The following is a 14544-nucleotide window of genomic DNA, read 5'->3' on the forward strand; positions in this document are numbered from 1 at the left end:
GGAGTGAATATAGCACTCTCACCCGCGCCACCTACACCGAATCACAATACAGTGTCCATAATAAGAGGAAATCATAGAGCTATTGTGAGTATTAATTACTAATTCCCTGAGATAATTTCCTCAAGCAGTCTTCATCATTCTCACACGCAAGTCAGGAAAATCTTCTGCCATCATTTACTTTCCTTGTGCCACTTTTATTTGTAGATTAACCGACTCATTCTATAAATTCTACAGCCAACAAGATCACTGCACATTCATATTCTTGATGTCAGCCTCAGATAAACACGTCCCTCACCCTCAGGCAAAATACCTGCTGAAGGAACAATGTCTCTCTCTCTCTGTCCACAGTCTCGAGCGAGAAGACCGCCTACGGAAATATATTTCTTGAAGTGAAATGACCAGTTCTTCGCAGAAGTTCGTCCAAGAAGTTTATCTCCCAAGATCCTACCAGTGAGTGTCATCTGCGGTGCGACCTAAAAGCTGGTCGAAGGATTTCTGCTTGTCCTCACCATCCCCTGTGACATGTCCCCAAGATGACGGTGTCCCACAGGGCAGTGATTGTAGGGTCTTTGCTCCCTACCTCCAAAGGGCGAGTGGACATCATGGCCAGGATGGAGTACTCCAGGTAAGGACACTAAGATACTTCTAAGGTACCAGAGATCTTTCGCTTCTCAATAATTTCTATCATTTGAGGCCGGGAGTTGTAGAGAAAACGACAGAATGCACACAAATTACCTTGCATGACTATCCTTTTCTCTCCACTTCTCTCTTTCCCATTCTTTTGTGTGTGTGTGTGTATTTCATCCAGTGTCTGGCACCCCTATGGCCTTGTGTCCAAGCCTTCAGCCTCTGACATAAAGAAAATGATGGACTATCAATCTACGCAAGTTTTAACGAACATTAACGACAGAGTCTGTGTGCTTAGCTTTGTTATGCTGATCGCGATGGTGTTGGAGTGTATTTGTGCTGTGTGTGATACAAGATCTGATCGCCCGTGTATCTCTCTTCCTGGATATTCAACAAGAAAGACTAAAGATGAACAGAGAGAACATAGGCTTTGATGCGCAACTGTTCTTTTTAATCATTTGACAGACTGAAACCCGTGGCGGTACGCTCCTGCAGACGAGGTTGCCTGAACGCCCACCATGCCGCCCTTACAGCCGCCCTCTATACCATTGTGAGTACCAGGCAACGCCCACACATACACACACACACACACACAGTCACTAGCGGCTACAGTGGTGTGAGTGAGCGACATAACCAAGTGAACACGTCACGTAAGAACCATTCGTGGCGTGATAACACCACAACACTATGCTACCACAGGGCTATGGTTCCAGGCATAGTGTGTCAACGTATTCCCAGACGTTACCCATCACAGGAACATACGGTACTTTTACTGTCGACAGCAACGCATTAGAATTCTGTGTATCGCAAGCCCAAACTATCACCCTCCATATAAATGTCTTGTTGAAAAACAAGAGGTATAATCATAGAGCGTACAGAACAGTGGTGTATTGCACTGAACTATATCTTAGCATTAAGACGATATGTACAAGATATAAGGACTCAAAGATCCAGACCATTGTAGATATAATGACTCAAAGTTCCAGTTCATTGCAGATATAAGGACTCAAAGATTCAGACCATTGTAGAATTGTAGATATAATGACTCAAAGATCAAGATCATTGTAGATATAAGGACTAAAAGTTCCAGACCATTATAGATATGATGACTCAAAGATTCAGACCATTGTAGATATAAGGACTCAAAGATCCAGATCATTGTAGATATAAGGACTCAAAAGATCCAGATCATTGTAGATATAATGACTCAAAGATCCAGACCATTGTAGATATAAGGACTCAAAGATCCAGATCATTGTAGATATAAGGACTCAAAAGATCCAGATCATTGTAGATATAATGACTCAAAGATCCAGATCATTGTAGATATAAGGACTCAAAAGATCCAGATCATTGTAGATATAATGACTCAAAGATCCAGATCATTGTAGATATAAGGACTCAAAAGATCCAGATCATCGAGGAGATAATGACTTAAAGATCCAGAGCACTGTAGTACATACGACCCTACAATGGCTCAGTCTCCAGTGGAAGCTGGTTCTGGTGGGGTTCTTAAGGACTGTAAACTGGTAGAGTGGAGGGAGGGACCGTCGACTGGTAGTACTAGAGAGTGTCATGAAGGACGATAGACTGGCAGACCTACTGAGTGTCATGAGGGACGGGAGACTGGTAGTCCCAGAGAGTGTCATGAGTGACGGGAGACTGGTAGCCCTAGTGAGTGTCATGAGGGACGGGAGACTGGCGATACTTGTGAGTTCAGTGAGTGACAGTAGACTGGGAGTACCTAGTAACGAAGGGTGTCATTGTGAGTTCCCTGTAACTCCGCCAACAGTGGTCGTCTGTGGTCGTCATCCTGGTGTACCTCTGGAGGATGGTAGTGAACGCCCGGGAGCCTCACCATCTACAGGACCTGTACTACGGTAAGCCTCATTCTGGAGCCTCGCCATCTACAGGACATGTACTACGGTAAGCCTCACCCTGGAGCCTCACCATCTACAGGACCTGTACTACGGTAAGCCTCATTCTGGAGCCTCGCCATCTACAAGACATGTACTACGGTAAGCTTCACCCTGGAGCCTCACCATCAACAGCAATGACAATATTTGTAAAGTACACGTACTTAAAAAAAAGGTTCTCCACAGTACTCTAGGACTAAAAAAAAAAAAAGTTCCTCCAGTAACTTCGTCACATCATCACAAAAAAACGAAAAAAAAAATGCACGTAAACCATCAACTCTATCTACATCATTCACAAGGTCATAGCGAACTAATGAATCACCTTCTTATAGGAAACCTTCAATTATGACACCTCTCCCTCTGGAACATAATGTTCTACCAAGGGTTCACTCTCTACATTACCATAAAAACACTACACATTTACACAATCATATTCCCACACGGTCTCAATACTGCATCTGTCCCAACTTGGGATTTAGTAGTAACTAAGAATATCAACACTCATATCTCAAGCCGAATGACTCCCAGAAGCCCAGCTCAGACTTTCGGGGTCTCAATCATTTTTTTCATTTTTAAATCATTTTTGTTGAAATACCTTCGAATAGAAATACCATTTTCTCACTAACGGATCTACAAAAACTCATCTCGAGTTTCTTTCATACTGACATTCATGGAAATAAATACATATCTTTGCATGAAATCACGTCTTAAAAATATTCATAATGCGGAAACAGCTCCACCCACCTCCTTCCTGCATCTCTGGGTGTCGTCCAGCGATCCAGCGCTAGCATCAACGATTATACTTACCCCGTCAAAGGTAATCTGTCTCTCCAAACACACTCCATAAAGCTCCTCTAGTGGTACTTTCCAATAAACATTTATGAAAAAAAAAAACTAGATATTCACGAAGACACAACGCCTCCTACCTCATTCCTGGGTCTCTCGGTCTCGTTCTGTGATGACCGCTACTGTCAAACATCTACAATATCAACGAGAGATTACTTACCCTGCCAAAGCAATCTTTCGCTCCAACACGATCCATAAAACTCACTAGATTTCATTTTCAAATATTTATATATAGAATATTTATAGATAGAATAATGGTCATTAAAATAGTCATGATCAGAAACCGACTCCACCCACCTCCGTCCTGGTTCTCGAGGTCTCGCTGTGTGAACCATCGCTACCCTTAACCATCTACACAGTAACAACGAAAAGAGGGTGACTTACCTCGTCATGGTCATCTGCAATCCTACGCAAGACTTCGTTATCCAGATGGGGAGCACTACGAATTGTTGTCGTCTTCGTGGAGTAAACAACTTGTTATATATGTTTGTGCACCTGATGATAAGTCGTTGTTCCTATAGTTCACTGGTATGTACATAATGTTCACATCGTAGCACTGAGGTAACACTGCCAAATATGGCTCGAAAACAGATGGACAAACACAGATACACTTGCCAGTGTTCCATCTATAGTGAAACAAACATAAAGGCGGCGTCACCCTAGCATTCTTGCCTCAGTTTCTTGCAAAAAAATGAATAAATAGGTAAAAAAAAAAAAATTCTCTCCGCGTGGTCTGTCAAAATCAACAAGAGATCATTGCCTTTTATATTCCATAACACATTCTTCGGTCTAGGGTATCCACACTGCAGAGAATACCATGCAGAAAATGTATGTACCCGTATGAATGTACACAAATGAGATATGTTTCATATCATCAATATCAATATACTAAATTTGGACTTCAATGATTTAGAAAATGAGTAATAAACATCACCTTAAATATGCCATCAATTATTCTAAACTATATAATCAAGTGACGATTTGCCCTCACAAGCATTGATCTCATAGCTTGACTAAGAAAAAGAAGAATTTCTTGATCAAAACAAATAATTTCTTATTATTCAATAGGCCGCGAAAATGACCGAAATACATCAAAAACGTTAAGTCAGAAACTGACAAAAGAAATATGCTAGTGTGGCGCTGCCATAACAGAGATGGACGAGGTCGGCGTCTGCAACTAAACATTTAACACTTTTTTTTCAATGACTGTACACCACATGAAGATATTATACGATTAGAAAACATTGCTCAACTGTCCACTTGTATTTAAATCGTTTACACAAGGTAACATTGAGGTAATACTGCCAATAACAGCTCAAAAAAATAGAAAAACCGTACAAAAATAGGACACATTAGTTTCTTCCGTCGCACGCAATGGTTTCGGCTATAGTGAAACAATATGTCATCAACACTTGAATGTTTTCACTCTGAATTTTCACTAGATGAAGATATTTCGGATTCTAAGCCATTGTTCTGTTCACTGGCAGTAGAGAGCTTTCACAACGTAACACTTAAGTTACACTGCCAAAAACGGGTGGAAACAAACCATTCTACGAACACAGACCTACCAGCTACATCCAACAAGCGCCAGTGGTCTGGGTTAACTGAAGCAAACGTAACACAGTTGGATCAGGAGGAATGTATTTAAGAAGCGTAACTAACCCAGATTGCCACTCTTTTTGAAAGAGATGTCAAAAGGTTGCCGCCACTAGCGCCATCTTACTGGTAACTTAGTGTAGACAAGAACATGTAGGGAACTGTTAGAGTAAACGAAGCCTAACTTTTGAATGACACACCAAAGAAAAAAAGCTTAATGAGTAAGTATTTCATTCCTGTATAATGCATCAAGGATTCATTTGATTTTGGTCGCTGTTTATAGAAACAGGAAATAAAACTTCTAACTTTTATTGTAATCATCAACTCTTCACTTTCTGGAATCTTTCGGAAATCAATGGAGTTTCCAATGTTTTCGTATCATTCTACTTCCCCCCCCCCCCCTACAGACACGCCAGCTCTCATATCAGCGTAGACCCATGTCATGATACGTGCAGCCACCTTCTTTGCCGATACTGTTGAAACAAAATATGTCAGCAGAACAGACGACCAACACAAAATAGCCTAGTATTGTGGCGCTTATCTGACCGTCGAAGCAACGACCAAAACAGATGCCAGATATTCCTTTCATGCTAGATTGTCATCACACCAGCCTAGTCGCGTTGCATTTCGCTAAAAAGTCTTTTTTTTTTTTTTTTGGACGGTAAATGACACGTATGAAAGCCACTGGTACAAAATAAGATTCTTGTCAGATTTACATACAGACACACGCACGTTTATGTATGAAAACTTGAGGCCCGTAAAGGTGTGTGTGCGTTTGTTGGGGCGTGTGTGTGTGTGTGTGTGTGTGTCGTCATAGGTGCAGTGGAAACACAATAGAGCTTTTACTTAATACTTTAACTTTTACAAAATAACATAAAAGTCACATCAATTTTTCATATACAAAGCCACGGTAATCCCAGCTCTGCCCACGAGTTGTCAGGACCGACTGGAATTAAAATGCTGACATTATTCTAGGAATTTTGATACATTAATACAGCTGTTATATTGCTGGGCTCAACTTTCTATTCGAAAAAACATTTATGTATCATGTATTTGTCTGTGTATATATGTATTCCTTCAAATTATGTATTAGCTACAAAATTATTCGCTTCAAAAAATATGATTTCCTTCCATTTGCCTTTCGTTTTTATAATATATCATTGTTGATAACTCATGTTTGTCTGTATGATTACAATAGATTTAACGTGTGACGTCTACTGTATGGTCACATGACATATGATCTTGTAATGAGCAATGTTACTACCTCTTGATCACTACGTATTTTTCTCATATCACTTTACCCTTTCCCCTCATCATCCCTGAGAAATTTTGAGGAATCGTATGTAGTTACTCTTGACAATACCCATGGCAACGGGGTCTTATCTCTAAGCTCCCTTCTTTTGGTTTCACCTCTCGCATTTTGCTCCCTATCTCCGTGGCTGTTGTTGTTGAATCAGCCTCCTCTCCCCTTCTGTCCATCCACAGCGGTGTCCCTCATTAGGTCTGTCCTGTCTCACACACTTTTTCTCCTTTTTTATCAACATTTTCCCTTTGACAAATCATCCAATGCGCTCATACGCTGACGACTCAACACTGCATTCTTCCACATCATTTCAATTCTGCTCCTTCTTCTCTCGCTTGATCTGCATTCTCGTCTTGAAACAACGCCATAAATAAACTCAGATTTGGACAGGATATCTCAGTGGAGTAAACGAAAACTGGCTAAGTTTAATGCCTCCAAAACCCACTTTCTGCCAATCTTTTTTTTTCGACAATCCCTTACAATTTTCTTCCTCTTTGACGGACCTGTGATTCCACTTCTTAACTCCATGAACACACATGGCATTACTGTAACATCCACTTTATCTTGGAAACCTCACATCACGGAAATAGCTAATTCTACTTTTGAGAATCTGGGAATCCTGTTTTGATGTCGAAATTTCTTTTCTTCCGAACAATTGCTCCGTTTATACAAAGGATTATCCGTCCTTGTATGGAGGACTGCTCTCACTTCCAGGGTGGTTCTAGCTTTACGTCCTTACTTGACAGTGTTGGATCGAAAGCATTCCGACTTATCAACACTCTCAAGCTGACCTTAAAGTTTGACCCACTTCCCCTACGCCTCAGTGTTGGTTCACTTTCCCTCTTCTACAGGTATTACTTTGGATTTTGCTCCCGAGAGCTGGCTGCCTGTGTTCCCCCCACCATTAGCTAGACCATGCAATACTCGGTAGGCTGCTGCGTCACATGATTACTGTGTAACCATTGGCAACTCAATGGTAGGCCGTTATGATAACTGCTTCTTTCCCTCCACCTCGAAGCTTTAGAATTTTCTATCCCTTTCTAGTCCTTTCCCAATAACTGGCACTTTTTAAAAGACAAATTCTTTGCTTCCTCCAAAATTCGTAAACATTTTTCTCCGCCTCTTCTTTTTCCCTTTCTATAACCTATCTATATTTCAGTTATGACACCAGCCTAGATGTGGACATCTGTCCGTGACTGGAGCCTCCGACGTAAAGAAATAGTTATATGATTACAGAGAGAGAGAGAGAGAGAGAGAGAGAGAGAGAGAGAGAGAGAGAGAGAGAGAGAGAGAGAGAGAGAGAGAGAGAGAGAGAGAGACAGACAGACAGACAGACAGACAGACAGACAGACAGATAGACAAAGAATCCACTATCTGTTACTACATGAACCAAAGTGAGTGACCTGACCTTTACCTCATAACCCCTCAGGTGTGCAGATCTCCTATGTCTCCAGCGTGGTTACTCACTTGATCCTCATCGTTCTCAGCGTCTTCCTCATCCTGGGCATACAACAGGTGAGGCACACAGCATGATGCAGCATACAACAGGTGAGGCATGCACTAGAAGAGGCATACAGTAGATGAGGCATGCACTAGTTGCAGCATACAACAGCTAAGGCATGCACTATAAGAGGCATACAATAGAGAAGGCATATGGCAGATGCAGCATACAACAGGTAAGACATACAGCATGACGCAGCATACAACAGGTGAGGCATGCACTAGAAGAGGCATACAGTAGATGAGGCATGCACTAGTTGCAGCATACAACAGGTAAGGCATGCACTAAGAGAGGCATACAATAGATGAGGCATATACCAGATGCAGCATACAACAGGTGAGGCATGCACTGAGAGGCATATACAACAGGTGAGGCATGCACCATGGGAGGCATATACAACAGGTGAGGGATACACTATGAAAGCATGTGCCTGATGAGGCATTAACTAGAAGAACCTAACAGAGAATTCATACAACAGACAATGCATCCTCCAGGAAGGCACACACCGTGGAAGGTACTGTATACTAGGGGACATACATCATAAGGCTCACACCAGGAAAGGTATACAACAAGGGAGGCATAGAACAGGTAGGTGAAGCCTGCTGCAGGTAAGGTTTTCTGTAGGTAAGATATACGTTAGGAAAGGCATACAAACCTCGTGGCATGCAAACCGCGTGACGTTCAACAGTGAAGGCATAAAAACTTCAGGACATACAAAGGGAAAGGCATGAAAACCTTGGGGCATACAAAAGGGAAGGCATAAAAACCTCGGGGTATACAAAAAGAAAGGCATGAAAACCTCGGGGTATACAGAAGGAAAGGCGAGAAAACCTCGGGACATACAAAAGGGAAGGCATAAAAACCTCGGGGCATACAAAAAGGAAGGCACAAAAACCTCGGGGCATACAAAAGGGAAGGCATAAAAACCTCGGGGCATACAAAAAGGAAGGCACAAAAACCTCGGGGCCTCCAAAAGGGAAGGCATAAAAACCTCGGGGCATACAAAAGGGAAGGCATAAAAACCTCGGGGCATACAAAAGGAAAGGCATAAAAACCTCGGGGCATACAATAGGGAAGGCATTAAAAACCTTGGGGCATACAAAAGGGAAGGCACACAAATCGCGTGGCATCCAACAGTGAAGCAATCAACAGATGTGCCATACAGCACATGAATTCTTCACTGACGCATACATCTTTCAAGTTGCCTGTGACAATATGACCCATGGATGTAAACCAGTGATGTAAACTACACTTAACCAAGGTGCTTACCCTCCCCAGTCCTAAATAAACTACCCTAAGACCTTAAATCTTTATCTCTTTGACCTTATCTCCGACTTTCTGTGGGTTGGACCTTGTTAAGTCAATCCTTCTTACCAGGATTGATTCCGTTTTCTATTCTCAAGGTAGGTCCCGCGTCTTTGCTCCAAGTAAACACTTCATTCAAAGCTACACGAAGGAAGGACGTTTGACCTCATATGTCTGTGTCCTGACTGAACCAGTGACCATGAACTTTTCTTCTCTGACTTTAAAAAACATAGTTTTTTTTAGGTATTTGGATAGTAATCCCTTTGTGACCTCTGCACTTCCTGACATTATCCACTGAACGCCCTACCCACAGCTTCACCTTGGGGAAGACATAAGGTATCTCTTCCTTAAGGCAATGATGAAATACAGGTTAAAATAGGAACCAGGACATTAAGCTGGATCCCAGCTCTTGGAGAGGAGCTACCAGGGCATTAAGCTGGGTCCTAGCTTTTGGAGAGGAAGTAGGACATTAAGCTGGGTCCCAGCTCTTGGAGAGGAGCTACCAGGGCATTAAGCTGGGTCCTAGCTTTTGGAGAGGAAGTAGGACATTAAGCCGGGTCCTAGCTCTTGGAAAGGGACTAAGACGTGTAGCTGGGTCTTAGCTCTTGGAGAGGAACTAGGGCATTTAGTTGAGTCCTAGCTCTTGGAGAAGAGCTAGGAGATTTAGATAGGCCCTAGCCTTTGGAGAGGAACTAAGATATCAAACTAGGTTCTTGCCCTTCTAGAGGAATTAGGATATTTAGATGGGTCCCAGCCTTCGCATAGGAACTGGGATATTTAGCGGGTCCCAGCCCTAAGAGAAGAAATAGGGCATTTAGCTGGATCCTAGGTCTTGGAGAGGAATCAGGATAATCTAGCTGGGTCGGAGTTCTTTGAAAGGAGCTAGGATATCAAGCTGGGTCCGAGTTCTTTGGGAGGAGCTAGGATATCTAGCTGGGTCCGAGTTCTTTGGGAGGAGCTAGGATATCTAGCTGGGTCCGAGTTCTTTGGGAGGAGCTAGGATATCTAGCTGGGTCCTAGCCCTTGGAGAAGAATTAGGACATCTAGCTGGGTCCCAGCTCTTAGATGATTCGCATCACCGTCATGAGAATACAGCAAGGCGCTCTTCCCCTTCTACAGGAGCGGTGTGGGCTGGTGACGCCCTGGGTGGTGGCCAGCATCGCCTTCATGGCCCTGGAGGCCTTCTGCTGTGTTTACTCCAGCGTTCTGAGGGACCACATCAACAAGGTCAGTTCGCACCCCTTGAATAGGAGGAGTCTTTAAGGAACTCCTCCTCTCCAAGCAGTTCATTTGTCTATTCATGCATCTCTTCACTAAGCAGCTCCTCGTCAACCAATAACTTCATTTTGATTTGCATTAGATGATGTTCGACTTGAAAATGTGACGTTCCTTGAGCTTGTACACCGCTCACGGTGACTTTAGTCTTTCTGTTCATTCAGTTCTTCTCATCTGTTCCCTCTGTTCTCTCTGACTCATTCAGCCTTCGGAGGTGATGCAGGAAATTGTTAAATGCGTTGTCTACCTCTCCACCTGACGTAGGGAGCTGTTAAATGTGTCACTTCTCTCTCGAACCTCTGGATGTATATATGGAACTCCATCGGTTCACAACATCATCCTAAACTATCTGCTCCGTAAATCAAAAACAAAAAAGTCTTTGTTTTTTCCAGTTATGATTTTTAGATATCTGAATACTCTTTTTTTTCCATTACTTTTGATCCCTAAAATCCAACACAAATTCTCTGAATATCAATATCAATAAAGGAACACATTTTCTGTGGTCATCACCTATGTCCTTTCTGAAATTTGGTATCTTCACCACAACGCTTCATTTCTCTTTTTTTCGTGTCTTGCATAAGTTCATAACCCAGACTCCCGCTTCCCTCAGTTCTCTAAACGTTCATTAAATACTTCCCCGAAATTTTCAGTCCTTCAGGACAAAGACAAAAGGCGAACCACACCGAGTTAAGAGTTAAAAGAAAAGCAGAGACATGTTACACATTCCTCAACAGCCACATTTTGCATCACATGACCGTACCTTTACACTCACGGCTTTGTTTAGATTCGAACCGTGAAACTCAACGCATGACATCGTAGAATTCAATCCTCATCATTTTTTTCATTGGCTATTTTTTGCTCTTATTGTCTGTGAATTGATGTTCTCTCGGTATATTTTTCAATTATTTTTTCTTTTCATTAGTAACTTGTTCTATCATTATATATCATTACAGATTCTCTCAGTGTATCTTTCATTTATCGGCTATCATTAAAAATTCTTTCAGTGTATCTTTCAGTTATCATCTATCTTTTCATTAGCTTCTTCTATTATCACTTATCAATAAAGATTGTCTCATTGTGTCTTTCAATCATTATCTATCTCTTTTATAAGTTACTTGTGTTGTTATTATCAATCATCTATCAATTCTCTCATGTTTCAGAAATTCGACTTCACTTGCAAAGCAGAAATGTCATTTTTCCTGATGCGTGTAGCTTTTCACGTAAGTACTTTCCTACTTACCCTGTGATAGCTACTAAACCATTTTGCTGACAGATTTTATGTTATACAAGATATTGCTGCTAATGTAATAGTTTTTTTTTTATATAATTTTAGCCCAAAATAAGTCATTAAGATATTGCTACTATGCAACAGCCTTTTTTTACATGATTTTAGGCCAAAATGAATTATATAAGATATTGCTGCTAATGTAATGACTTTTGAATATAATCTTAGCCCAAAATAGATTATATAAGATATTGCTACTAATGCAGCAGCTTTTTTTTCTTTATAATTCTAACCTGAAATAAGCTATATAAGATATTGCTAGTAATGCAACAGATTTTTTTTATGTAATTTTAACCTAAAATAAGTTATAAAAGATATTGCTAGTAATGCAACAGCTTTTTTTTTTTTTATAATTTTAGCCCAAAATAAGTTGTATAAGATATTGCTGTTAATTTAAGAGCTTTTTTTATATATAATTTCAGCCCAAAATAAGTTATGTAAGATATTGCTGCTAATGAAACGCTTTTTCTTATATAATTTGAGCTAAGAAAATTTAATCTTTTATGAACATCTTATACAATTGTTCTTTTGTGAATTGTGAACAGTGAAGCATACTTACCAAACCCCTTCATATATATCTGTGCACGACAGCATAGATTTATATAACATGTCGTCCAATTAGAAAAAAAAAAAAATCTTCTTTTTAAGGTTATGGAAAAGCCTTTTTTCCTGCATGCTGCACTCTGCCTTACTGGAATGTCACATTGTCTTCCAGATCCTGGCTTTGTGGCCTGTGACGCGTTTCCTCAGACACCTCCAAGCTGGATTAACCTATAAGGACCCAGAAGCCATTGATCTCTGAGACGGTGCTTCCCACACGTCAAACAAGGCTACGCTAGGTCGAAGGACAGAAGTAACGTTATGACCCATCCTTTCAAACCGTTCGAAATTCAGTGTTGAACCAGGTCAAAAGGCATCATTAGGGAGAAAAACAAACTTCGGTTCTGTGCGTGATGAAAGAGACATTTTTGATGCTAAGATTATAAAGCAATGCTGTGATATGGTGTGATGTGGAACAGGTCAAATGTAGGCCAGATTGATAGTTAATATTCGAATAGGTCAAAGGTCACATGTTGGAATGGACCAGAATTTTAAAGTTGGAAGGTGTTATTTGTCAATACAGGAACAGGTTTAAAGTTGAAACCAAACTAAAGTCATAAAATCTCATTACGGTTCGGGAGTTAATTACTGTTGGCTTTTGACCTCACCGTCCCTGCAGGAAATGTGTGTTTGATGCAAATGATGTATATATCTTGGGTGTTGGTTGACGATTTTTACTTATGGTGTGTATCTGTCTGTTTTTTATAACTGTACAAAAATCAGTCTGATACATGTAAAAGATTAAAGCTATTAACAAATAGATGAATAGACAACTGATTAAACTCTCTCTCTCTCTCTCTCTCTCTCTCTCTCTCTCTCTCTCTCTCTCTCTCTCTCTCTCTCTCTCTCTCTCTCTCTCTCTCTCTCTCTCTCTCTCTCTCTCTCTCTCTCTCTCTCTCTCTCTCTCTCTCTCTCACAGAACGTCAGCTAACCCACAAGGCCACACGAACTACACATTAATCAGCCAACATCCATCCCCCCCCCCACAAAAAAAAAGAAGTGTGACCCTCCCAGTGCAGTGTGTCAACATCTGACCACACCAAGACTCAGGTGATGCCCAGGTTAGAATTGTGTGACGATCTGGGCAACCACCTAGGCGACATAAGCGACTCCAGTACGTGAAATAAGCCTCATTCTCCCCTTCCCAAGCATAGTGTTCCCTTCCCAAGCAGATTATGTTGCTTTCCCAAGCATAAGCTTTGCCTTCCGATGTAGAGCGTCCCTTCTCTAAGTAGAATTTTGCTTCTTTCCCAAACATAGAGCTGTAGCTTACCTCATCCTAGTTAGGAACTTTGCCCCCAAATATATAGAGTCTAGAATGTCCATCCGAACAACACATCACACCTTTTGGAATTAAGAGACCATTATGGCTCCATCTTCCCTTGTGGGAAACTCTTATATTCGAAAATTGTCCTATCATATTTTTGTTCATGTATCGAGATTATGTTAATAAGCAAGAGGACAGCAGAGAAAAACACAGTATTCCTCATTATCTTATAGGAAAAGAAGTGAGTCACATTTACACTGCCAAGAAATTCATTTTATTTTTTTTTTTTCCAATGAACTAAACAGACATATGAAAGGGAAAGGCAATAACACTGCACAGGCTGGTCTACGTCTGTGTAAACATCTGTGTCAACATTTAACATTTCCTGTGAGTGTAGCCAGCTTCGCTATGTCACTGTGCTTACATGAAACTTACTATGCGTGCGCACTGCTACGAGTGCATGGATGCACATAGCCTGGAGTGTGTATAGATTATACGTAAAATGTTCATTGTATATAGATATTCATGTGAACACAGGTCATTATGTCACATTATCTTGTTCAACAGATGTTCATCATAGTTCATACGACTGATAATCAATCACCTTGTCATGATTCATAAATGTACACTCATGTAGATATGATGATCACATTGTCCGTGATGATAATATGACAGTGAAATCGCACTTCAGTAGTAGTATATACAAAAGTCATTTAACATAGATTTTCTATACATTGGCATGACATTTTTCGTGGAGACAATCCACATCATCATCAGGTGCCAGTACTTAATAAAGTTATTCAAATTCCAACATCACGCTTGGTTCCCGCCGTCCAACACCAATCTTTCTAGGCCAAGCACTGTCTGCTTTCTCTGGTCGTAACCCTTGTAAGGGAGAGTGATTAAGGGGTTTCACGTGATGGGGGTTGACCTGGGTAGCTGGGTGTGTCTTGAACAATTCTTTTTATGTATTCGTATTTTCTCAATTCCCTCATAATGATTTGGTTAATGCTACAACTGGCT

The 14544-nt window shown here is 41.0% G+C and overlaps 1 protein-coding gene across 1 annotated transcript; it reads left to right on the plus strand.

Annotated features, from left to right (window-relative positions):
* Positions 1–533: 533 nt before the first annotated feature.
* Positions 534–13050, plus strand: LOC139759563 (uncharacterized). Its single transcript, XM_071681840.1, has 7 exons — positions 534–625; positions 1093–1177; positions 2420–2507; positions 7718–7803; positions 10214–10321; positions 11530–11589; positions 12370–13050. The coding sequence occupies exons 1-7, from the start codon at positions 534–536 to the stop codon at positions 12454–12456; spliced, it is 606 nt and encodes a 201-aa protein (XP_071537941.1). The 3' UTR covers positions 12457–13050.
* The last annotated feature ends 1494 nt before the right edge of the window (positions 13051–14544 follow it).

Source organism: Panulirus ornatus, chromosome 3 (genome assembly GCF_036320965.1).
Source record: "Panulirus ornatus isolate Po-2019 chromosome 3, ASM3632096v1, whole genome shotgun sequence".
Classification (NCBI taxonomy): Eukaryota; Metazoa; Arthropoda; class Malacostraca; order Decapoda; family Palinuridae; genus Panulirus; species Panulirus ornatus.

Bases quoted from the DNA above. Each gene is read 5' to 3' on its own strand.
- LOC139759563 (XM_071681840.1), top strand. From the start codon at position 534: ATGACGGTGTCCCACAGGGCAGTGATTGTAGGGTCTTTGCTCCCTACC. The intron at 626-1,092 runs GTAAGGACACTA...ATCATTTGACAG, and splicing joins GCCAGGATGGAGTACTCCAG to ACTGAAACCCGTGGCGGTAC. The intron at 10,322-11,529 runs GTCAGTTCGCAC...CTCATGTTTCAG, and splicing joins TGAGGGACCACATCAACAAG to AAATTCGACTTCACTTGCAA.